At 47.1% G+C, this 26282-nt stretch overlaps 1 protein-coding gene across 1 annotated transcript in view; it reads right to left on the bottom strand.

Annotated features, from left to right (window-relative positions):
• Positions 1 to 762: 762 nt before the first annotated feature.
• LOC122376916 (lachesin-like) overlaps positions 763 to 26282 on the bottom strand; it is a 33158-nt gene continuing 7638 nt past the window's right edge. Inside the window, exons 2-11 of the mRNA XM_043356905.1 lie at positions 21572 to 21678; positions 13907 to 14114; positions 13225 to 13512; positions 11832 to 11938; positions 11400 to 11442; positions 8962 to 9137; positions 8482 to 8608; positions 7129 to 7212; positions 2426 to 2584; positions 763 to 2064 (exon numbers count right to left, since the gene is read on the bottom strand). Coding sequence (XP_043212840.1) covers positions 1976 to 2064; positions 2426 to 2584; positions 7129 to 7212; positions 8482 to 8608; positions 8962 to 9137; positions 11400 to 11442; positions 11832 to 11938; positions 13225 to 13512; positions 13907 to 14114; positions 21572 to 21678 — 1388 coding nt within the window. The 3' untranslated portion in view covers positions 763 to 1975. The remainder of the gene's footprint in view (positions 2065 to 2425; positions 2585 to 7128; positions 7213 to 8481; positions 8609 to 8961; positions 9138 to 11399; positions 11443 to 11831; positions 11939 to 13224; positions 13513 to 13906; positions 14115 to 21571; positions 21679 to 26282) is intronic.

Genomic DNA, 26282 nt, shown 5'->3' on the forward strand with positions numbered 1-26282 from the left:
ACCATTACCATCGGATTCGGCGTGAAAAATAAGCCATAAAATATGTGTCGCACGCCCATGTAGCAGAAAGTGAAAACCGTGACCTTTCGTGACCTGACCTGACCTTGACCCGTACTTAGTATGACCCCTATACGCACATGGTACCTTCACTAGGTCTTTGAGGTCATTTTTGGTGAGTTTCGAGCAGCAGCTGTCGATTCCGCTGTCCGTAAGCCTAATCATGCAAAACCCCCGAATTTGACCTTTGACCTGACTTTGACCCGAAAGTTGACCTCAATCTTAAAATCTTAAGAGTGCTTTGGAAAGTTCTCGTAGAGACCTTTCGAACGCCGCCTCGCGGGGCTCGATGCGACCATTGGTTCTCGAGATAACAGGGGGGGGGGGGGGTCGGATCCAACCCCCCAGGCTGTCGTGGGAACGGAAATAGCCCAGGCGGTGCCGGGTTAATCATATAGGTCGTCACAAAATAATCTTGACAAGAATAAAGGCATACATTATCCCTAGCTTACCGATCAAATCAGTATGCCAGAAATTAAATTTCAAGTTGTGAGAGCTCGACTATCATTCCAGAAAAAAAAAAAAACGGAATGAAATTGCTAAGACAACGAAGGTCAGTGATTCAGCCAATGATACTTATGTAACCAGCTTTGGGTGCATATCCTGGACAAATTCCAACCGAAGAGAGTAAAGTGGGTCTGATGTCACTCAATCTTGACCGAATGGGCAATTGTTGAGATCGTATAGAGAAGCCAGAAGAATGAGAAAGTGTTCACGCTCACTGTATTGTGCTTTCACAATTATTTGTGCTTAACAGAAGTGAATAGTACATAGATTGCTATGATATGTTATATGTTTAAGTAGCAGAAGCTTGGGTATGTAAATCAGGTTAACAAGACAATGGACTATATTTGGCATTGCTTGATAGAACAGCGCACAAGAAGCAAGCAGATCGAAACTGCTACTTGCAGTAAGTCTACCTCGAACAACAGTTACATGATAACAATAGATACTTGGCACAAGGCTAAATATACGGACATAAATCCATGCAGTCGGATCCCATAGTAAACGTCACAAACCTCTCATCTAAGCGGGATATCTTTGATTTTTCTGAAGACGCCGTATGCGACTGGACTCATAGAGTGCACACAAGGTCTCGGGTAGCCGACTCGAATCGACTGTAAGCGCTAGCCGATCCCGTAACAGCGCTGCACAGTCACGCTACATCAGCAGCAACCGACGTAGCATTGTAATTGCGTATGTACGACGTACGCAATGTCGATCTCAAGATAAGAGTTCCAGCGATAAGTAGTTTTGGATGCGCCCTGAATAACACCGAGTTCTAAGATCGACAGCTGTCAGCTTTCAGAACGACCCAGTTGTCAGAGTGCTTCCCGTCTCAGTTGAGTGAGGCGAGAATAAGGATGCTGATTGCATCGCCATTTGGTCGCTGGAACCCTTAGATTGAGATCAATAGTGCATACTGGCGGGACGGCCGCAGCTGGCTGATTGCGGATGCTCAACCATTCGATGAGCGGCAGCGCCAAACCACTGCACTGATCTGAAGAGGGCAGCACCTGTACGACCATTCACAGACTACAGCACGCTGCCGAGGAGCGCCCTCTCCACCGTAGGTGAGGCCGGGCTAGATGGCAGCACCTCCGCTCCGACCACCACAAAACTCCAGCACCAGCGCGCATCGATACCTTGCTAACCGTCAGGTAACAGCACTGGCGTTGCACTCAACTTCAGCGGGCGGTAGATATCGTGAAGCGTCACAAGCTAGGCCGCTGTTCCATGTTGTAACTCGTCAAGCCTAATCAACTGCACTGATCGTCGGCGTGAACGGAGTTAGGTCCTATCATACCTTACCGTGCTATCATTTCTATTACCACCTCTCATTATCCATTTCGATTCCGCTGATGCCTCTTGTCGATGGCGTGGCAACACAGGGGCCTGGGAGAGCGAGAAGAGGTCCTCACAACTTGGACGTGAGCGTGGCGAGGAGCGCCGGAGCCAGCAGCAGACTCGATTGCAGCGACACCTTCCGTGACGACGATTTGTCCCCTGAGGAGAGATAATTGGGGCATCGGGTTAACGGCAGGCATTTGGCTATTCAGCTTGTGGAATGTGATACGATAAATTACTTCACAATTTTTGAACTTGTGACATAACGACTCTGAGGACTTTGTTTTAAAACCAGCGACCAACAAATAAACCACCAGGCCAGGTCGAAACACAGAACAGAACAGAACAGAACAGAACAGAACAGAACAGAAAGAACAGAAGCTCCAACGACTGATAGAAATGGTACAGAGAAGGATGTGTGACATTCTGGCGTCTTATGTTTGAATTACCATGCATGAAAATATGTAGCTGAATTATGTTCGTAACTCTACGACCACACCCTTCACGTGTCCCATCTAACCTTCTTTGTTCCTGTTGTGCTGCTCCCAGTTGTAGCCCTCTCTGAGGCCGTAGCGCTTCCTCTCGCGCTCCAGCTCCTCCTCAAGGAGGTCATCCCCCAGCTCGTCCTGATCCGGTAGGTAGACGTCGCCGTACAGTCCACCCTGCTCTCCAACACCGTCTGCAGGGTAGACAGGCATGGCGTCAGAGGTTCATCTATCGAGAGGTAAACTATGACAGAAATGCTGTCGGTGATAGCGACATCCAGTCAAGGTCTCACTTATAAACCCAAACGCAATAAACATATCTATTATGCTTCGAAACGGGAGTCCCACAGTACACTCATCTTCGGACCCTTATACGGTTTTCAATTTAAAAAAGATCCAATATTTTCCTCATGCCTCTTAGAGTTTAGACAAGATTTTGAAGGTTGCCTGCTGGCTTGTAAGGCTACGGGTTACATGATCCTAGTTGAGTTGCTTTATGCTCACTCACTTTACATGCCGAAAGCGTGTGGGCAAGAGGGGCTTAAGATTCCTCATGCTTTTGGTTCATACACGGTCCACTACTGTGATGCGGACTAATTCACAATTCTTAAGGGCAGCATCCGCTGTATTTTATATAATTTGCTAATGTCAATGAGACTCTTGGAAAAAATCAGATTGCATGTAAGAAGTCCATAATTGACAACATTTCCTTTTGAGGGCACTTGGTTTAGGCGGTGCTGTGCATAATAGCTCGAGAGAAAAAAACATTGGGTTTGCGAACTAATGTGAGATTTTATGTCGTACTGACGATTAGCTGAAGCACACTTTAACCTTCCAGGCGGTGGGGGGGGGGGGCATTTCCCCCCCCCCCCTTTAGTTTTTTCGATATATCTCGAGAACCGCTATACGCCGATCGTCACCAAACTTTCAGTACTCTCCAGTGAATAGCTATCGCACATTGTGACCAAACATTTTTCCAAAGGCGATGATAAGTTGGACGCTAATGACGTCAGAGTGACGTCATTTCTGCCATTTTCGACCCAAAAAAAGGTTTCGCGAGAAGAGCTATCAGGCCTACAGCTTTAGAGATACAGAAAAAAGTCTCGACATAAACGGTGACGAATTTAGAGGGCTACAAAACTGCTATCTCGGATTTTTCAAATTTTTGGATTTTGACCCCCAAAAATAAAAAATAGATTTTTTGAATATACAAATAGCCAAAAAATCCAAAACAATTTAATTTCGAAAAAACGGAAGATATGTGATAGTCGCTACCGCCTTCTATCTACGTACCAAATTTCAGATCGATACCTCTTTTTTGGCCAAGTTATAGCGAAAAACTGTTCAAAATTGATGACGTCAAATTTTCAAACTCAATTTTTAGCAATTCTAGACCTCGTAGCGTAAAACAAAGACCACCATTAGACTCCCCGTGACGAGTTGCATCTAATCAATACCCATCTATGCAAAAATATCAACTTTGAAATTTGACGTTTTTTGACCTGACCTTGACCTGACCTCCACCAGAAAGTGACCTAAACTGTACCTGATGGTCTTATAACCAACACCATTGAGTTGGAAATGAAAAACTGGCCATAAAACATGCATCGCACAACCTTAGTAAAGTTGGGTTCATGTGGTATGACCAGTGACCTCTAATAACAACACATGTGCTAGACAACTGACGCCCTATCGCTGATTTTCGACAAAATGCGTTTTACTCGGTGTTATAGCGCTTTCCCTAGAAGCCCCGTGAACGGTGAAACATTTTATCTTTGACCTGACCTGTGACGTCATCGGTGACCCCGAGGTCAATGAAATTTGGTTTTCCTTAACAAATTTGACAGGGCTATCAAACGCCGTTTGAATTTTCCGGATCCGTCTAGTAGTTTCGGAGATACGGGGGGGGGGGGCAAAAAATGCCCTCCCCACCGCGCGGAAGGTGGCCGGGAGGCCCACCGCCTGCCGGGTTAACCTGTTTCAATGTGACTCACAGTCTCAAGTGTCACACAATCGATGAGTATCATCCTTTCTAAATGATGATGCACAATAAATGACATTTAAAGTTTGCTTGACTTGATCTATTATCGCAGTCTATCATTGCGCCCTGCTGTGACTAGTTACCATCATGCATACGTTTTTTTTCTAGCGCTCGCTTGTCCCGCGTGTCTCCTGATCACTGTTTAGTGTTTTTTTTTCAAGCATGAATTATGCACCCCTTTGCTTCTTTGGTAACACCGACGCTCGACACCACCGATCCGGCGGCAGTTCCGGCTCTTTAGCGGCGCCGAGCACGGCCGCTGGTCCGACACCGCTCACCGTCTCCCTGAATTACTGCCGCAGATGGACCTTAATCAATCGACTGCAGCTGGCCACAATGAACAAACGGCGCTGGCCGGCGGGCCACGCCGGTCACGTTTAGCCCGTCAGCGGCCGCCGTCCGCTCTGATCTGTGGGGAGCGCCCCGAGACGCCAGAAGCTGTCGAAGCTTCGACGCCGCGCGGGAACTGTGGGGAGCGCTCGGACGCCCGTGGAAGCTCACGGCTTCAGATTCAATGTCGGCTGGAGTCGGAACCGTGGTGCTGATAGGAGAGCGGTCTGAGCTGCGGCGCCCGGCCGTGAGGGTGTGCAGCCGGGCTGTCTGTCGGACCCCTGCGCTGAGTGGGAGAATGGAATTGGGTGCAGGCTGGTTGAATATCTTTGACACGGATTACTGTGTCAGTCTGGCGAGTCAAACTACCCTGAATTGAGATACCGATATCGGGGAATCTGGCTATCGAGTAGGACCGCGTCGAGCCTATCCTCAGCTTTGTAAACACGCCAGTAGGAAGACGATAGCTCCATTATGAATCCGACCATCGTACTGCCGAGTCTGACCACCTGTCTCCATCCCTTCATCAGTCCACCACTCTGATGATTCGCCGAACCACAAACACTTCCGCTGGAGCCACCAGCGCGGCCACAGCTGGCTCGGCCAGGTGTCAAGGGTGCTCTAAACTGGATCAGCTCCCGCCAGCTTTATGAGCCCCGGCTAAGAGCAATCCCCGACCGATGCTCTTGTGTCGGTGGAGCCATTTGATGGAAAGACTGCGGAGTGGAGTACTGTGGCCTGCGCGAGATAAATAGCAACGGGAGCCGATTAGTGCCCGATTCTGCCGACTTAGAGACTTGAGGGGTGATAAGAGGGAAAAGCTTGTCGAGCAACCCACAAAAAGTGGTGAAGGACGGGTCAGCGGAAACGAGCATTGCGGACGAGATATGTCGGGTCGTCGTTGAGAGTGAGGAGGGGGAACGCAAATACAGTATTATTCTCGCTCAACAAGCTCGTGCATATTAATGGAAGAGCCCCAGAATTGCGCATTATGCACTCAAATTTGCATACAACAAAAATATATCCTCACATATTCTTGACAGATAATCTCCCCTTTCCTTAAGGCGACTCTGATCAATTGTTCATTTTAGGATGTTAACCCGCGGCCCACTAGGTCCTGGATTTCCACCCCTTACTGGGGGGGGGGGGGTGTTTGAACAGCCCCTTCTAACTCGGCTCCTGGGCCACGTAGCGATACGCAGAGGGTGGCGTTCGAAAGACCGCCAAAAATAACGACAAAATCATTTCAGTCACTTTTTGGTCAGGTGAAATGTCAGGTCACCAGAGGTCATTAAAGACAAGGTTTCGCCGATTCTCAGGTCGAATGTCGACAATTACTAAGAACCCAACGCATAACTCGGGAACCAATAGAGCTACATCACCGTGGAAGAGTGCATTCGATAGCCTTATTAACGCTCTTTCTGAGTACTTCCCTCAGATTTGACCTAGCGTCAACGGTTTTGCCTGCAGGGGGCAAAAACTGAAAGAAATAATTTTTCGGAAGGTGTTTTCCGCAATTACTTCTGACTCAAGCCTTGCTAGAGGTTACTTTTACCGGCATCGTGTTCCTCTCGTCGAGACGCATCGAATGAACTATATAAGTTGACCTTGGAAGGTCAACTTGAAAATTTGACCTCAGTGCAAGGTAGACCTGACTGGAAGGGCCACGTTGCTTATCAGTCGGTCCATATCATCAAGCTGATCACATCTAAGGCATTTTCATCGCTCTAACATGCCTCTATCAAAAGTTATTCGCGAAAACTGTTAGATACCGATCGTGACCTGATATGACCTCAGGGGCATAAAGAGGGGTCACGGGTACCATTTTCATGTTCAGTATGTCAAAGTTACTTGTAATTCTGTGTTTGAGAGTGTTGGTAATGGTTTTTGTCCAAAAGGGGCGACTTTCAATTTTCTCCCGTTGACTTTTATAATGGGCAGGTCGCAAAATTTACCTGAACTTAGGTCACCGATATCGAAATTCCGAGATAAGCATTTTGTACATACTGTTACTCTTATCAGTGGCTGAAAGCTTCAAACCGATTGGTCACTAGATGTAGCTATGACAGACATTTAAACTTTTTATGAGGTGATGTCACCTGTGACCTGACCTTAAAAGACCTTGGGCTGAAACTTTCCTAGCATGTGTAGAATTGATGTATGACAAGGTGTGCCAAAAAAGGTGTGCCGCCGTTTTTGAGATATTTGCGAAAAACCGCGGGGGCTCAACCCCCCCCCCCCTCCAGCAGGGCACGGGTAAAGTGTATCGAAATGGTCAATGGTCATAGGTTAAATGACTAATCAGGTGATCAGTGGTCAAATACTAATCGTCTGAAAAGTGTAAAAGTCAGACTCCATTTGACTCACTTCTGAATGTGACGATGTCGGTAACGGGCTTCCAGGGTCGGTAGGCCTCCGTCGTTACCCGCTCGGTGGTGGGCTGCAGTATTTCTGCAATCAAGAGTATATTTTATGCAACCAATTACTGGATCTATCAGATAGCAAACATGTTTGCAGACGTACCTATTAACCCGCGCACCGACGGGGGTCTGCGCCAACTTCGCACCGACGGGGGGGGGGGGGGGCGGATGACCGCCCCCCCCTGAGATCTCGAGAACGAAGCAAGATAGCGACAAGCGGTAAACGGCATCAGATACGCACGGCCAAGATCTACAATTTTTACTAAGGTCATTTTCAGGTCAGGCCAAAGATGACGTCACAGGGGTCGAAAAAGTCAAAATGGCGGCGCTAGATATGGAGAGAGTTTTTCTCGAATAACTTTCGAATTAGTCAAGATAGGAACAAACTAAGGGCATCATCGTGATCCTCTCGTCAATCCGCATCGAATGATATATATGTTGACCTCGAAAGGTCAAGGTCAAAGGTTGACCTCAGGTCACGTGACCTCGAGGTCATCATGTATATCATTCGATGCGTCTTGACGAGCTGAACACAATGAGACCATCCAAGCGTCTGTATCTTGTTCCTGTACGGAGTTATTGGCCAAAAACCTTTGGTGACCTTTGATGACGTCACATGACCTCACAGCTGCCCAACAGCAAAACAGACCTCAAGGTAGTGAAGGTTGATCGCATATGAAGTCATGTATGGTATATGGGGCCATTCCGACCCGTTTTAGTGGTAAAAACAGGGAGTTGATTTTTCCCCCATTGACTTATAATGGGGAGGTCGCGAAATTGACCTGACCTTAGGTCACCGATATCAAAATTCCGAGATAAACAAATTGTAGCTACTAATGACCTAATAATATCCTGCGACTTTCAAAGGCCTCCGACATCTACTGTAGCTCTGGCACGGTGACAAATTTGCAAAAAAGTGACTTGAGGTTGGGTCATTCAAAGTGACCTGGTGACCTGACCTTAAAAGGTAGGAGGTTCAAACTTGCACACCATGTGTAAAGTTGATAAGGTTATAGTCATACCAAATTTCGCGGCGCTACGCGCCGCGGTTTTCCCGCTATTCGCGAAAAACCTCAGGGGGGGGCGGATATCCGCCCCCCCCCGTCGGTGCGCGGGTTAATTAAAATCAGCGTCACAAAATATGCAATTATGTCATTTAAGATATATTTGATGCAACATGACGTCTTTATATTAAGAGACAGTTGTAATTACCTTTAAGCTAACCACGAAGCCTCAGGGCCCACTTATGCAATCAGACACATTCATTTGCAACAGCAGAAGACATATTGAAATAACCCACCGTTTAGTGTGATAGATCCATCAACTTTTCCTATGTAGTTTTCGCAGATACACTTATAGGAGCCAAAATCAGACGAATTCAGGTGATGAATCGTCAGCAGCATCTCAGTTTTGTATTCGTAGTGCCTCTGAAACCCCATTTGCAGTGCGTCAGCTAACAGCAACTGCTGTAACTCGTGATTGCGGACATAAAAGTGCCTAATTGGTCATTTGAGAAGATTTGTTTCAGAACAATGCCTTTTAAATGGATGAGAAAACTTATATTCTTATGTAACGAGCCTCTTTGAGTTTACCCAAGGGGTAGAGTTTATCAAAAATGAGATCGCATCATTCATTCGACCCACCTACTGTACTCGCACAGCAAATGAGCGCCAAGACTAATTCGATAAACGCTTCCACTCCCCAGCGCACATCAATTTTACTTGTGCGCACATCAAATATTTTATCTTCCATATAAGTTTTAAACACATGTTCCTCTCACGATTTCAATGTCGTATTTTCCCTTCCGCTCGTCGATAATGAGATGCCCCTCTTTGCCGATCATCTTCCTCCAGTAGACGATTGGCTCCGGGTATGCCTCGCTGCGACATCTCATTGTCACCGATGAGCCCTGGACGCCGTCCATCAGCTGATTCGGAACCCAGATCATCGGCTTAACTGAAACACAAACCATGGGTAATATCGTAGTTTAAAAAGATAGGCATGTCGTAGACTCGTACGCAAACTTCAGACCACATTGCCATTTCGGATAAACAGCAAGCACGCACGCTAACCACTGCCTGGCTATGAAAAAATGCCTAGCTTGGTCATCCAAAGAGCGTTTTCGATTTAAATGAACCATCAATCAATTCCTCTTCTCCCCAAAAAAGATCCGACACCGGCACAACACGGTCTGCCAATGCGCTGCCGCGCTGGAATCCTCCCAATCAGGAGACCTGCGTAGGTAGACAAGCCCGCCGTACTGCCGAGCCGGCCGGGACAGGCTAACAGCCAGGCATTCTGGCCAAGTGCGGTAACCGAATAGTATTTGGTTAGGTGTTCGAGCCTCCAAACGCGCAGAATCCGAAAGAAGATGTAATAGAGAAGTAGAGAAGTCGGGGTACTCCCATCAGGTCGAAGATTGTTTCCATTTTGTCACGCATTCTGTTTGCTGCCTTTTGCGGGAAGATGATAAACACAACACCTTCCGTGGAAAGTTTTTTTTTACAGAAGACTTTCATCAAGGTAAGTGTTCCCAACGTTCTCAGTTCCGGATACGTTCATCGCAAATTTGTCCATGGAAAGTTGATAAGTAAAAGGTGTTTGATGCATCTGTCACTGCGTGGTTCTAATTAGCCGTTTTCGCGACGGGCTATCCGGCGAATGCACCTGATTTGACCAAATCTGCACCTAATTTCTTTTACAGCAAATATCTTCATTTTATGAATTCATTTCAGTGTTTTAACCCGCGCCCAGATGGGGTCTGCCGAGCAACGCGGTCTGATGGGGGGGGGGCATTTTGGCCCCCCCCCTCAGATCTCGAGAACCACGCAACATAGCGACAAGCGGTAAACGGTGTTGGATAGCCCCAACGGGGAACTACCTTGTGACCCAATTTCATTGACCTCGGTCAAACCGATGACGTCACAGGTCAGGTCAAAGGTCCAATTTTCACCGTTTACAGGCATTTCAAGAAATGCGTTGTAAAATCGAGTAAAATGCATTTCATTGAAAATCATCGATGGGGAAATGTTCTTCAAACACATATTTTGCTATTTGAGGTCACTGATACCAGGTCAGGTCACAGAGGTCAGGTCACTGGGGGGGTCACAATATGAAAGTGTCGTGTGACACATGTTTTATGGTCCATTTTACATGACAAATGCGATTATGTGGGTCAGACAGACTTTAGGGCCAGCTTAGGTCACGTTTTGGTCAAGGTCAGGTCAAGGTCAGGTCAAGGTCAGGTCAAATTAGGTCAAATTTCAAAGTTGATATTTTTGCATAAAATGGGTATCAATTCGATGCAGCTCGTCACGGGGAGTTCAATGGTGGTCTCCGTTTTGCGCTACAAGGTCTAGAATTGCTAAAAATTGGGTTCAAAAATTTGACGTCATCAATTTTTAACAGTTTTTTCGCTATAACTTGGCCAAAAAAAGAGCTATCGATCTAAAATTTGGTATGTATATCGAATAGCGCAGGGACTATCAAATATATTCCGATTTTTTCGAAATTCGAAAATTTTTTGGAAATTTTTTGAGTTTTTCTAAAAAAATCATTTTTTTTATTTTTTGGGGTCAAAATCCCAAAATTTTGAAAATCCGAGATAGCAGTTTTGTAGCGCCGTCTTTTCTCTACACAACCACATAAATAACTTTAAAATTGCTTGTTAACTGTAGAATTGGTGAGCGTTTCAAGATGTCATGTTTTTTGCTCATTTTTACTCGAACATGACCTCAGTTTGACCTCAATAACTCCTGACCTGAGGTGACCTGTGACTTGAAATTTTGTGTGAAGGTGTTAAATTGATGCCCGGTAAGGTACCCAAAATTTGGCGGCGCTGCGCGCCGCCGTTTTCTCGCTATTTAAGAAAAACCACAGGGGGGGCCAAAATGGCCCCCCCCCATCAGGGCGCGGGTTAATCGATGATATTCTCTGATAATATGACAGAGCAGGCATATAAGCAATTAGTGCAACCCTAGTTGATAGCTGAGAGACACACTGACCCTGATTTGACCAAATCTGCACCTAATCTGTACCAGATGTGCAGCAAATGTGTACCAGATGGCCGTCGTGAAAACGGCTATTACCTATTCATTCAAAGTAACCAGTTTAATTTGCATCGGCAAGCTTAAATAACAGTTTTGTTGTTGTTGTAACTGTTGTAACTCAAGAAGGATTTGTATAACAATACACATGCCTTGCGTGATGTATACTCACATTCTACAAAGAGTTGTATCCGCTTGCTGACAGTGGGTGGAATCTGAAACACATATTGATTGTGGTGATGGTCATGCTTACCTAATATCTTATCACCATGCATTTAAAATGTTTTTTCTTTCAGTGTTATTTTGCAAACAATTTAAATCCATTTGATCCTGTTAGAGCACCTACATAATTAAAAATGCTTTAAAATTAATAAATATAAAATAAAAAATATTCTGGACTTGACTTTTGTTAGTGCAATTAAACCAGTCATTAAGGGATAAGTAAAACGAAAAACATTTTGATTATTTGGTGCATTATGCTTCGGACTCATGGTCTGGAGTCCGGCCACGTGAAGAGTCCAATTACAACATCGACTACCTATACAATTTTCAACTTATGAACAAAGATATCCCATATCATATATAAGCGATTGATTTTACATACCTCGTTTTTAGCCATACACAGGTAGGCCCCCATATCGGACGGTGTGACATGGACCAAATGCAGAGTGTCGCCCTTGATGGTCTCCGGTAGGCGAGAGATATTCTGATCTGCAATTAAGTGGGCAAGTTGAATAGAGTGACAATAAAGTGACAGTGCCCACGTCGGCTGCATATAACGGTTAGCTAAGAGACTACTCTACAACAACAGCCGATGAGTACCAATGAGCTAGAAGTTGTGAGCATGAAGTTCAAATTAAGCGTTCCGAGATGAGATCTGAGGGATTGCAGCACACGGTAGGCCAGCTTTGGCACAGATTAACTTGGAGAAATGCAATACCACCGGATTGAAACAAATAGCTTACAGCTCTATTTCTTCTGATGAAATTAACATAAGAAAAATCCGGTGTGAGATAGGTGATTAATTAGTCAAGGAAAACGATTAAACGGTGCAAACGACTGGACAAATGTACCATTCGCCATAACGTACGCAACGTCCTTGGATCTTATCAGCGAGTAAATAATCATGCGATCTCTTCAGCTGCACAAATATCAAGAAACAATACTCTGGATATTTTTATTCCCCGATACCATTTTGTCTGTGTTTTGAGAGCCCTTCTCATCAGCGCTGACCCTTCAGCAGCTGGTGGCGCTCCTTGAGAGCGCGCTCTTATACCATCTCCGCGCCGAGTAAAGCTACGCGTAGGCCTTCCCGGCGCGTGCTGTAGTTTTACCCGTGGAGTGACCCCAGCCGAGCATCAACAAGAAGAGCCTAATCAGCGCACGCCTGTGCTAACAGGCGACTCGCGAGAGCTGTCCCATAATGAGCGCCATTATGCATCAAGGGGCGTCTTCCTTTAGTTGCTGCTACTCAGGTGAAGACAACTAATCGAGGAGTGTTTTCCTCCGTTGTCAGACAAGTGGACCCGTCCCGCTCTTATAAGTGGAAGGATTTTGTAAGATAATAATCATTTATGAAATGAGTGAGGAGAGCTTGCTACGCAAGATAAATCTCTCCCGTTTGCTCATGTAGCTCAAAATCACTACGTCCATTGCCACTAGAGATGTCAATCAGATACCAACTTTTTGGTATACCGATACCAAACCGATACCAACTTGGTATTTGGTATTTCAAGGCTAATGCATTTAGTATTTTGTTGGTATTGTGAATCGTCCCTAATGTAAAAGAGTGCATTTCGTAAATGAGTAGAATTTGGTAAAAAGTTGGTATTTTCCTGAGTTTGCCAAGTTGGTTCGGTTTCGGTATTCTTCCATGGTTATTGTTGGTATTTGTTTTGGTATTGGTATCAAGAATCAAGATTTTCCGTAGCTGACATCACTAATTGCCACCCTCGACCTCTGCGATTAACCGTACCCAGAAAGCCGCACCGACTCACCACTCTCTCCACCGCGGCTGAACTGCTCCCGCTGACCGTACTGGTCCCTCCGGCCGTACTGGTCGTGCCTGCTGTACTGGTCCCGTCTGCCGTGCTGCCGGTGACGCCCTCGGTGGCTATGTCGGCCGCGGTGGACCACAGCCGCCCGCAAAGGGCGGCCATCCTCTCTGACCCACTGGATGGTCGGCTCCGGTACTCCGGTAGCCGCGCACGTCAGCGTCACGTTTTGACGGCTCTTGACTGAGACTTCTGACTTGGTACTGTTGTCGTCTATTATCTTCGGTGGCTCTGTGAATGACACAGCCAGATAATCAACAGATCGTGGTGCTAGTAGATTTCAAAGAACGATGAGCATTGGACGTTAGGCAGTCAGTCCTCCATAACTCTATGATTTTCTCACCGCACGATTATGATAAAAATAAAAGAAAAAAATTGTTTTCAGTAATGAGAAATTTAGGAAAATTAGTCATATTCAATTGTGTTCAGGAGCATCCATTCTAAATCGGGTTCCATTACCTTCCCTCTTTGTTCAAGCTCTCGAACAGAAGCATGAGGTTTCCAATTAAAAGAAAAGAAAAAGCTAACATCGATCATATCAGTCCGAGCCATTGCACGTGCGCTCGTGCACGGAGCCGAAACTATATCATATTATAATCAATCTGAAACGTCACTCGGAACTTACCAAACACCTTCAGCGAGCCAATCTGCGACATGAGCGGTGCAGTGTTGACCTGGCACATGTAGAGGCCGCCGTCACTGCGCTGGACCTGTGAGATGTGCAGCACCCACGTGTTGGGGTCGTCCTGCACAAGCTTGAAGCGGGGAATGCTCGTGATCACCTTGTCGTGAATGGTGAGGATCATCTGCCGCTCCAGGTGGATCCACGCCACCTGCACAGGAATGAGAAGAACGATCGTTAGAAGAGTTATTTGACGCCACAAGTTACTTTGATCCATAAGAAGTATTAATGGTGAAAAATCAGAGGATGAGTTAATTTTTTGTACTGATTTTATGATTAGTAAAATATTTCAATATTTTTTTCCCCAGAATAGAATATTTTCCCAGTTTTGCTTCGCCCTGCTAGATGTTAGATAACAGTTACGATTGGATCGCTACGTTTCGTATTGTTGTCTTCGTTCCTTTTTCACACAAGGTCGCTCTTTACCCGGGGCCGCAATATTGGTTGGCTGATGTGTCGTATCGCTATCTTGGAATCCCCCGCTAAGGTGCTGGGGCTTAAAATTATACATTTATGGACATGACTGTGAGCCAGCTCGATAATCGCAATCTTCGATACCTTTTTTCAAGACGGCAAGACCAATTAGATTGGTCCGCGCAGAAACCATTGACATACAATTATCTGTAATCCGTTCTGATCCAATCGTCTCCGACTGTGTCGTGCAGCTGCCTAACATGTTATTTGTTGGCGGCGAGGCCATGTCATTTTCGCCTTGTCAGCCACTCGATGTTATTGGCCGACTCAGCCCAGTATATCAATGATGGAGCACGGCTCGATGAGCTCGGCGAGTGTCACAGCACTATACCCCTCAGCCCGGCACCCCATACCGGGGTGTCACAGCTCGGCACCCGGCCCCAGGGTGCCACAGCAGCACCCCCACACCTCGGCACCCCATACCGGGGTGTTACAGCTAGCCACCCGGCCCCAGGGTGTGACAGCAGCACCCCGCTCAATTCAGCACCCGATCCGGATCGATGGCTGCCGAATGCCGGGGGCGACATCACTGGCCAGGTGATTAATCGAATGTGCAGTAGTTGGCAACATTGTTAGCCGAAGGCCACAACTCTCGGTCGGAAGCTGCGGGCTGGACTGAGAGCCGCCCTATGAAGTCACAGATCCATCGGTCAGAGGTCAGAGGTCATGATCAGTGGTCTAAGGCTAGTGGTCCTGGTCAGATATCAGAGAGCAATGGCTAGTGGTCACTGGTCTGAAGCTAGCGATCATGGTCAAATATCGGAGATCAGTGGTTAATGGTCAGTGGTTCTGGTGAGAGTTCTGAGGTCACTGGTCTGATGTCGGTCAGGAAAGAAGTCAGAGGAAAGAGGTCAGCAGTGAAAGGTTAGAAGGTCAGATATCTATCACTGAGTTGTTGTCACTTGTCAGATCTTTTGATCAGAAATCACCTGAATGCCACTGCAATAGCTCGTCATCTGCAGGTTCGGCTGACAATGCAATCATACTCGTACCTATGACATAATACTCGTACCGCTTCCACGCCTGAGTCTCAATCTCACCACCTGCAGCAATCTCGCTCATCTATAGCCCATTCCACCCCCTCCGTGCCTTACTCTTGACGCACCCTCCCCCCTCCCCCTCCTCCCCAGCCGGGTCGGGACCGGCGGGTGATGGTCGGCATGCCGACACGGACCCTCGGGCCGCCACCTATGCTAATTCGGCGTGCCGGCGCGCCAGATTTGCATCACGGCCGGTCGGCGCTCCACCTGAATCGGCACCATTTCCATAGGTGCCGCCTCTGCGCTGCTCATTACACCGCGCTGCCGGCGCCGGCAATGAAGAACAAAGCTGGCCGCGCTGTGCGGCTCGTTTTCGCGGCTGTCGGCGGCTATTGCGGCGCGGCGCTAAGTGGCAGCGCGCCGCAATAGTCGCTCCTCGGCCGCGCTGCCACAGATGCAGATATCCTATCTGGCTAGATTAGGTTGTGTTCGTATATTACCACCAGCCGGCGGGCCGCTCGCCGAGTTAAAAGTCAGACCGGCAACAAATGTGCAACGGAGATTCTGAATTGGACAAAAACAAGACAGAGCGGGATGTGTTAGCTGTAAACGGGCCGCTTTCATCCACCAGTAGCAGGCGCGAAGACACACGACGCGCGTTGTCGTATCGCCGGCCTTGCACCATTTCAATCGGACTCGGGTGAATTTTGCACGACACCCGTCCAATTGGTGATTTTCGAAGCAGATTTCCACCGGGGCCTGGTAACTTTGAAGTCGCGCCGACGGACATAAGTGGCCCGGACGCCGACCTCGTGATACTGGGAAGCGCCACGCTCGCGCGCCCTCCTCCGCTCACTGCGGGAGACCGACTCGGACAACTCGGAAAACAGCCGCCGTAATCCGCCACCAACTTGGTGACTGCTGATTAAAGAGCGGCCGGTGATGAGCGTCGGGAGGGCCGGGGAAACGCTACCCGATGGGATCCAACCGCAGCCGCACTGAGGTCGAAATCAGCTAACTATGCTTTTCGCAAAGTGATCTATCTGTAAGTTCCGCATCAGTATAGTGACACGTGTATAAGACTCAATCACTGTGCAATTTGCATGCGATATCCTCTACGTAACTGTGTTGAATATAAGTTATGAATTTATAGACATATCAATGCTTAAAATGTTGTTTGATTTGGTGACATTCACTTACATTGGCTGTTTTCTGCGCATCAAAGAAAATAAAGCTAAGCTTACGAGTAATGATATTGGAGAGTAACTGAAAAAAGTTAAAGGGAAAAGATAATTTGCTATTATTTTTGAAGTAGAAAATATTTTGATGTTCAGACATTGACTGATCGAGACACGGTGTCCGAGCTGGCTAGGTTCCTTGAGGCATATCACCGATGCAGAATGACCCGCGGTAATGCTGAGGAACTAGCCTAGCGGGTCCGATAACGTCCGATTCTCGTCTCGAGAGAGGAATAGACAGGCTTTGTTCGACACTTCCTTGTGCAAGGGAAATCAATGGATCTGTGATTAAAATGCATGCCCATATGCCTTGCAATACTCAATGGCTCATTCAGATTTATGCAAATCAGAAATACTTGAGCCATATGCATACGCATAACATGATTCATATGACCTATGTTTGATATTATATAAAGTCAAAACTGCACATTCGAAGCATATTTATTTTTTACATGAGATATGCACAAGCACATATTGACCAGCCATGGAACTTACCCATGCAAGCACTGAACTTAAATGCTTGAGCAAAGTAAGATATTATCATATCTTATCATATTAACGCCGCACTATTCACTTTACCTCGATTGGGTTGATGGGAGGTAAGATAGTCTACCGTGCCACTAATAAAAATACAGTATGTTGTGATTATTTCAATGCATTCCCTACACCATTAGCGCTTCACCCACTCCCCAACATGCCTTGCTTCAGATCTCATCCAGCCAACACGAAAAAGCCAATTTGCGAGAACTCAACATACAAGAAAACAAGCCATAAAGCGGTTCGGCGGCTGGCAGATGAGGCCTCGCCCGCCCGGCGGCCGGGCCGGACAGTCGACTATGAATAGGCATACATAATGCACGCCTCCTCGTAGCCAACACCCAGATTGCGGCGTTAAAGCTTAATCGCACTGCCTAGCCGCCGCCTTGCCGCTTTCTGGAGACGTGATGTGAATAGCTCAGCATTTGAGCATCCATCGGGGTGCATACTGTTAAAATGAGCCGATCGAAAGGAAGTGAAGAGAGGAATGGCAGCTCGATGCTGAACGAGACGCCAGTCACGGCGTCTCCGTGAGCCTCACTGCGTAGTGCGTTATGCCACTAAATGCTTTACAGTTTGGTTTTCGCTAATTGCTGTGAATTATAAAAAGTCGAATTTGCTTTAACTTAAATTCATTTTTGCTTCTAAATGCACAAAAATCTGAAATTATCGTTTTCTCGGGTCATCGTTGAATATTCCTGCCAAACCCGGCAACAGAAAAGAGAGCAAAAACATTCTCTTCTTGGAATATAAATTTTGGGGGGCTCTTCGCATCAATAACCGATATGTATTTTATTCTTACAGCACTGTTGTTGATAACGATTACAAAAAACCGCAACGTTGCACGCAAGCTCGCTTTCAATAAGACACTTGCACACCAATAATGGGGTCGATATGAACTTAGAATGACTGGTCATTGGTATGGTGAATTTGGGTAATATTGGCATCAGGCTACTATGGTTGCTATGGTTACATGGTTGCTATACCATTTCCTGTAGCATTTCCAAACGCCACGCTCTTCCCTCGAATAGAACAGATAGCATCCCTCTGTGCGTTGACAGGCCGTCCTCCCGTGCCCCGCCACCACGCGTTCGACCGCTTCACTTTCAAATCACGCCCGTCAAATCTGTAAACTAGTAAACATAAATAAACGGCGGCAGCGGCCGACACGCCTCTAACGTGGTTTCTCTATTCCGGGCCGGAGCCCGCTCGCCATCTCGAGCGCGGCGATCGCACGCCGAGAGGGTGCGCCGCGAATGCCCACGCGCTAATTTCGCCGCAGTTGGCCGCCAGAATGGCAGCGGGGTGGCGAGCGCGGCGCGGCGCCAGCTGCCGCGGCAGGCGCAACCGCGCCCCGTTCGGCCCGCCCGCGCCGCGTCTTGCCACCCGGTCGCTCGAAGGGAGGCGATCTGACAGATCACAAACTCTTCCCAGCTGCCGAAATTGGCCCCTGAAGCGGAACGAGCCACGTGCCGAAGGGGAGAGGCCGTTATGGGCTCCTCGACGACAGGGAACAGCCGGAGTTGATACGGGGTTGTGGGAGCGGTGCAGAGACTAAGCAAAATTAGTCATTGACGCCAAGAAAGTGCATTCTGTAGCACTCGTACATATTAACATCGGGGAAGAAATATTCAAATGGGTGGCTTTCATGATTAAAGAAATTCAAAAGTAAAACATAATAGGACACTTATGTAACAAATATCAGTCATTATCTCACAAAAGCAATAACTCTGCGCAACTCCATTTATTTTATATTAACATTGTCATTGTCTGTCAAGTAAAAATGTATTAACCCTCGCCCGTATGGGGGGTCGAACGGACCCTCCTCGGTTTTTCGCGAATAACTCGCGTAAAAAGCGGCCGATCGCGACGAAACTTTCAGTACCCTCGCGTTTATTAATTTTACACCTACCCTGAAATTTTCATGACCCTGACCCTAATGACCTTTGACCTGTGACCTACTTTTCGAGACCATGTTTGGCCGAAATCGCGATTCGGCGTATGTCTGCTCGCATTAGCCGCGTGTTTGCAGTCTTTTCGTGGTTTTAAGCGTTCAACTTGAGATATGATGTTGCTCCTATGCATTAGGGTGGGTGTCAAGGTCACCTGAAGGTCAGGTCAGGTCATTGACCTTTGATGACCTCGGTTCACTTTTTCGAGTTTTACATGTTTCTAGGCTAGTTTTTGGAGCTGAATTCGAATTTAGCAACCATATGAACATTTACGAAGTAGTTTTGGCACCTTCGTAACATGTTACGAAGCTGTCAGAGGCGGTTGCCACCTACTATGAATACCCTTACTGGTTGACCTGACCTGACCTGACCCGACCTGGCCTATATGCATGAGGACATCATCTGTGATCAAAACTAACATGATATTCGTGATCAGCACCCCAAAAAACCCCATGGAAGCCACGCTTTACGACTTTCTAACAGGTCCCGATTTTCCCGACTTTTGGGTCATAGACCTGACCTGGAAGGTCAACCGATGACCTAGGACCTTAAAATTGGGTATCATCGGCTTCCTCTCGTCACGGGCAACACGCTCGTTTTTTCCGCAAAGCTCTAGCTCGATCAGGGGCGAAACGGCAAGGGGGGCCCCTTATACGTTCGCGGCTGGAAAAACACTAATACGGGCGAGGGTTAAGAAACCAAATAGAACAGAAGGAAATGACGGGGAACAAGATGTCCTCTGTCACCATCGCTCCATTTAGCTGGAATATGATGCCTGCTTTGAATTCCATTCAAGTGCGGCAGCTCAATGCAAACGGAGCACTCTCTAAATTCTTAGAGGGCTGCCGACACCACGGATGGCCACTCCACTAATAATTCATCGCGCCCTTCTCGCGGATAGAGTGGGCGGCGCCGCTCGCTCTTTTTGACGACCGGGGCATGAGCGAGCCGCAGTCGTCAGCGAGCCTCTGAATTTCCGGACCGGCGGCGGGAATAAACGAAATGACGGCCGCCGCCGTAGTGTCATCCGACCGTACCTGTTCGGTTTACAGCCGCCGGGTACCGGGGGCGAGCGGAGGCTGTTCTGTGCCACCCTCCCCCATCCCTTCCCTGCCGCGCTGGACGGAAGCAGACAAATAAAACCACCACCGGCGCGGATCGGCTCGTCGGCTAATTGTCGGCATTATCACAGGGGAGCTGCGGCCGACGCTAACGAAGACCAACGGGCGCGATTCTGGAGGCTCGCGTGCGCAGCGTCCGCGCGCTCCCCTTGGAGTCGCGTCCCCTGTCGGAGCTGCGCGCCGCTGACCCGCCGTCCGCCAGCCCGTCCGGCCGCGCTATATGAGCTAATGGTAACGGATCGGGCGCGGCTGGTGGGTCGCAAACGGCCGCCAATTGCTAGCGATAGGGTATTGTGACGCGTACATGATACGGTGTCGACGGCAAGACGCAACAACAACATTTCGAGTACTTGGCTGTACAAATAATCCGCGCTTTGAAGTCTTCACTAAGGCATGTGCCAAATTAGCAATCTTGTAGACATTTTTCTTTGCAGTTTATTTTGCAGTGTTTTCACTAGAGATGTCAATCGGATACCAACTTTTTGGCATACCGATACCAAACCGATACCAACTTGGTATTTGGTATTTCAATCGTAATGTGTTTGGTATTTTGTTGGTATCATGAACCCTCAATAATGTATAAAATGCTAAGAAATCGGTAAAAAGTTGGTATTTCCCTCATTTTTCCAAGTTTGTTTGGTCTCGGTTTTCCCCATGGTTTTGGTTGGTATTTGGTTTGGTATCGGTATTCAGATTTTCCGTAACTGACATCACTAGTTTTCACACTGTCATGGAACGGGGTGCTACCGTGGTCTGTGACATGCATAGTTTGCAGTTCGCACATCAGGATACCAGATTTTACACACCCCGGCGTGAGGCCATGAATTTTGATAAGTTCTGAATATTCGACGTGGATGTGTTATCAATCCAACACCGATGGGTGCAGAGCTAGAGATACAGCTCTCTCTTGTCAACCTTATCCGGCAGCTAGAACGAAGACCAATGTTCGATTTACGATCAAGAATAAATGCTTTAGTTTCAGAGTTCAGCATTGCGAGGAAGCTCATCATGGTGACTATAAGCATATTTTTATTGGCTGGCATCGGTTGACAAAGGTCCGTGATCGAATATACCCCAAATTTTATTTTATCACTATATTCTGCCTGGAGTGTGGATCCGGTCACTTTAAATATGCTTATAATGATCATGAGTTTTTTAGCTCGAGTTTTATGGGATGCTCTGTGACAGAATTGATAAACATTTGCAAATATATGAAATATGATAATTTCCTTCATTTTATGTCATCTTGCTGAAACAGATTTAGTACGATAACAAACCAGAGAACACTTCTGATTGTGGTGCTTACCTGATAATCGCCGAGGTTTTCCACGACACATTTCAGGGCGGCGCTCCTGGAGGCCACTACTTCCTGGTTGCCGATCGGCTGAGCAAAAACAGGCTGAGTTTCCGCCTCTGCAAACAAGCGCACAAATGCCGCAATCAGTCCAGAGTACCTCTGCAGTCCGCGGCAATGTAATTCATCATTATCGCTCAAAATAGACACAGAAGTGGGACATAGATCGGCAAACATTACACCCTTTTCAGCATGAAAGCCTATGAAAGCGGCATCTTCTTATAGATCATCCCTGATCTATATGTTATCTAGAATAACGTTACAATCTCTCGCTTCTATCCAAATGTACTCATTACATTTCCGTTTCCTTTTTTCTGATCGTGCATTTCGCCAAGAGAGTCCGTAGTAGGTAGGCTGTGCCGCAGCACTTGTCTGTCGTGCGGCACAGTCTACCTTTCCTTACATCACTGCGCATAGCGGAGGAATACCTAGCGGGGCGATGTGTTGCGACTTGAGAGTAGTTTTTTTTTGCGTCAGACGAATGCGATAGCGAGAATTATCTGAACCTTAGTTAATTATATAATCAGTCAATTTCGCTTCTGCTAGTTATGCTAATAAGTGTGATGAGGCAGGTAGGTACCTACACTTGTTTGAAGTTATTTTACGTGCTTACATAAATGCGGTAGGTACATACTCTTAGTCTTCGTCCTAAAGTGACCACCACAAAATTGACTCTAGAAAGTCAGAAAGATGGATCAAATAAATGAAAACACGATACCGTAGAGCCTTTTAATGTCCGCTATAAAACAAAGAAGATTCACAGCACCACCAAAACGCAAGAAAGAAGGATTCTGAGAATCAACAAACACGTCGTTGCAAATCTGAGAAAGGCGGCGGCCTGGTTCCGACTGCGAATTGTGTTCCATTGCATATCGTGCATATTTCAGCGACTGATCAGACAGAGGGAGATGAGGTGATTCTCAGACGCTGAGCCGATATGGCACGGTGATCTTTGGTGGCGCCGCGGCGGGCACTGCTGGCAGGGGGTGCGAAGCCCGCGCCGCACCGGTCCGCCGCGCGGCTACGAAGATTAGCCGCGCAAAGATTTAGATGGCATCGGTGTAATCTTCGGAGATAAGGTGGAAACCGGGAGGAAATTAGTTTTGTATTGGATGAACGGGAGGCTTTGCGGCCAATCGCGGCCCGCCGTGGGCTGAGGAGCACGCGCTGATGGGTCAGCTGGAACGAGTACTGAACGGTGATGTTCCATGGCAGAGGATTAGCCACCGGGGTGCGGCACAGCGACCGAGTCATGGAAGGAAATAAGACCGGCCAACGCCATGGGCCAAAACAGTGGTTACAATGGAGTGGTCAACTGACGATATCGCTATTGATGAGAGTTGTTCGCTCAATGTAATTTAGTGAAGTTTATGCCCAGGCTGCCAGGAATCACATTTTATTATACTTTTTTATCTTAAATCGCTACGTAAGATACAACTTTTCATGAATGGCATCGACTTCTGAACCACACACATAGGTATAGTCATTATGAAGTTTCTAAGTCTACTGCCAAGCATCCTTTAATTTATATGACTTCTTAGGGATATTAGACATTATCTCCGCAAACAGTTTTCGATAGTTGTTGACATTTTTACTTCAGTGCATGGTCTGGCGTGAAGGAGCAGGGGGCATGTCCTTTCTGGCCTTGCACAGCGGTTGCGGAAATCCATTCATAGCCTGTTTATCCCATGTTGTGTGAGTAGTTTGCGGTCGCAGTCAGCGCTCTTTGGTGTTGTCTCACGGATATTGGTGCCTTCCGGAGAGCAGTTTGCTTAGCAGACTGCGGCGAGGACCAGTAATCAGAGATCTCGATTCCTAGAAAGGCAGCCAGAACATTATTTGAAGTGCGGGTGCCCAGATAGTGGAAAGCACAAGAGAATTAGACATCTATGCAGTTTTTACCTATTGCTGCCTAGCATTGAACATAATTGTATCTAATTGTATGTTTGTATGTATTGACATCAAAAGCCTTCCACATATGGCGAGTAGGGTACGTCACCAGTTATATGGTGAAACTAAAAGTTGATGATAAATCTTGAGCATGTTCATTTTTCGGTTCCACTTACTTAGTAGACGCCGCATACAAAAAATAACAGTCCTCCCGCAAGTGGAAGTGCTGCCTCATGGCCATGCATTTATTGGCCAAAAGCTCGATATATCGAAAACTTATGGCACTCTGAGAATTCAACAGAAAATATTGAAATGTTATAATTTTTGAGCAGGTTCCCGGACATCAATTGGGAAAGCGAGGACAATCCTTGAAACATGTTTTTGGTTCACCCATGCGATGCCTTCACTTCTTCAAGACGGTCATCTACTTCGCATCCGGGAATCTCTTCCCGGTCTTCCTTGACCGTCTGGAGCAGCTTCTGTTTCCCCTACTCTGACTTATTATTTTACGGTTGAAGGTCATTACGAGCGCCAGTGCCCTCTCTGCAGTATTATTGACGATCTTCAGGGCCTAGACAGTGTCACGTGCCACCTGGTAGTCGTGGTCCTAATCCCAGAACTCCAGGTCTCCTCCTAGGAATCCCGTGAGAAAATAACAAGGAAAATGGAGGATTTCGAAGAAGTGCGAAGTCGCATTGACGAACCTATCCATGGTCCTTCCAGCGATATCCAACGACGGATTTGATCGCCGAAGGCATGGTGGCCCACCGACACCGACGCCAGGATCATTCAGTTTGTCCACAATGCATGGTGAACAAGCTGAATGAACAAGGCGCCGGTGTCGTTGGCCCCGCTACTGGATGAAGCGCTCCCAAACGTTCCTCTTCTCATTAAACGTCTTCAAGCCTTCCGCGAAGGATTCCCTCGACTGCGCATGCCGCCCTGAAGGCGAAGAGGATCATGAGTCTCTTTGAGGCGAGTGATTAGAGAACAAGATCAGAGGAGCTAGCCCTGGGGCTGCGTACCGATGGCGACCGATAGCCTTCAGCGCGGCATGCGCACATTGTGCAGTCGAGGGAAAACCTTCGTGGAAGGCTTGAAGACGTTTAATGAGAGAAAGGTCGTTTGTGAGCGCTTCATTCAGCAGAAAGGCCTCCTTCCAGGGCTTAACGTAGGGGAAGGTGGGGTAAGACGGACCAGCTAATGTTTGAGGCCGCATATCTTGCTACACTGCTCTCGTAATTCATATTATTTATAGTCTTCGGAATGCTCAATCCTTCCTCTGTTGATATGTGTAAAGACTAAATTTCAAATTAAAGACATCTAGGTGGTGGATGCTCTTAAAGAGGGACATGTCAAAAACTCAGACAAGAAAAAACGTGGGGTAAGACGGACCACCCAGCAGTGCCTGCTATCCGTTCATGTGTGTTACACTTCTGCTCTGTACTCTTGTAAGAAAAAGTAACCAGAATGGTAAAATAACAAAACGAGCCTTTATTCTTTACTCATGTGTGATGGAAGTGCAGCTAAAAGCTGGGAACAAGTGTGTTGATTGTCGTTTGGCATGAATGCATGCTAACTGAGCACTTGCATGCATGGCTCACATGCAACAAAGACTCCTTCCTGAAAAATTAGCTTACTTAAACTTGTGTCAATGTTTTGGAAAAGAACTTTCCATATGCAGGGTACAATGGACCACCACAGGGTAAGATGGACCACAGTGGTCCGTCTTGCCCCAAATCTAAATTCTGTCATTATCATGACGTATATGTCAAATAGCCCAACATTGCAAAACCTTGCCTTTCCTAAAGTGTGACTATAACTAAGTTTATAACTTTGTTCTTCACAGTTAAGTGCAAAATAGAAACTAATCATGCAAGAAAGGCGCCGTAATTGAATCCGCCGTAGACCTCTTATATTAGATCGGTTTGACGAAAAACAACATTTTTCTCAATAACTCAAAAGCTATGCATCCTAGCAGCATGAGCTCAAGGTGGCCATTGTTACGAAGGAAAACAAACATAGTGAGTGCATAAAGCAGTAGATACCAGCAGCGGTTCAGCCGGGAGGGCTGGTGGTCCGTCTTGCCCCGCTGGGCCGTCTTACCCCACCTTCCCCTACACAAGCGCAGCGAAGGTGGCAAATTCTTCGACTGATTTAAGATCTTTTGGACGCAGTTGGAGGTAATGGCGAAAAAGGAAGATCTTAAGGGCGTATCACTGCATATGACCTTCGACATCCAACGAGCGTGGTGGTCGACCCCCGTCACATCACCGGGAGGAAATTCGCCGAGGAAGAGAACACAGCTGAAGGCATCCTCGGTAGTCGTTCCGTGGCAAGAACTTGCCGGCCTGGAGAGCGCGCACGCAGAACACGACTGCGCCTGCTTTCCAAGCCTTTTCCTTGGGGTTGTCGCAAGGCCGAAAGTCCTGCTGGTTGATATGTTGCCATCGTGTTCTGAAGAAGTCCATGGAAACCTTGGAACTCGGCCCTGAAGTCGCCCCGAAGAGCATTTTGAAGACATGGCTGCAAACAACTTCGAGAATAGAATATGGTGTCAGATGTCTGCATAGTAGCTCGGTATGTTGGTGTTACTGTGTTTGGTGTTACTCTGCTGTGTTTAGTAGAGGCATAAGTCAAAAGAGTCCTATATGTATGTATGCATTATTTACGATCATGGGCGATCCACACATCGCGTGGCGATTACGAAGCAAATTTAATAGAAAACAAGTAAAACAGATTGGTGCATTGATGCCCAAAGTGACGAAAAAGG

The sequence above is a fragment of the Amphibalanus amphitrite genome, unplaced genomic scaffold, assembly GCF_019059575.1.
Source record: "Amphibalanus amphitrite isolate SeventyFive unplaced genomic scaffold, NRLGWU_Aamphi_draft 000043F_arrow, whole genome shotgun sequence".
Lineage (NCBI taxonomy): Eukaryota > Metazoa > Arthropoda > Thecostraca > Balanomorpha > Balanidae > Amphibalanus > Amphibalanus amphitrite.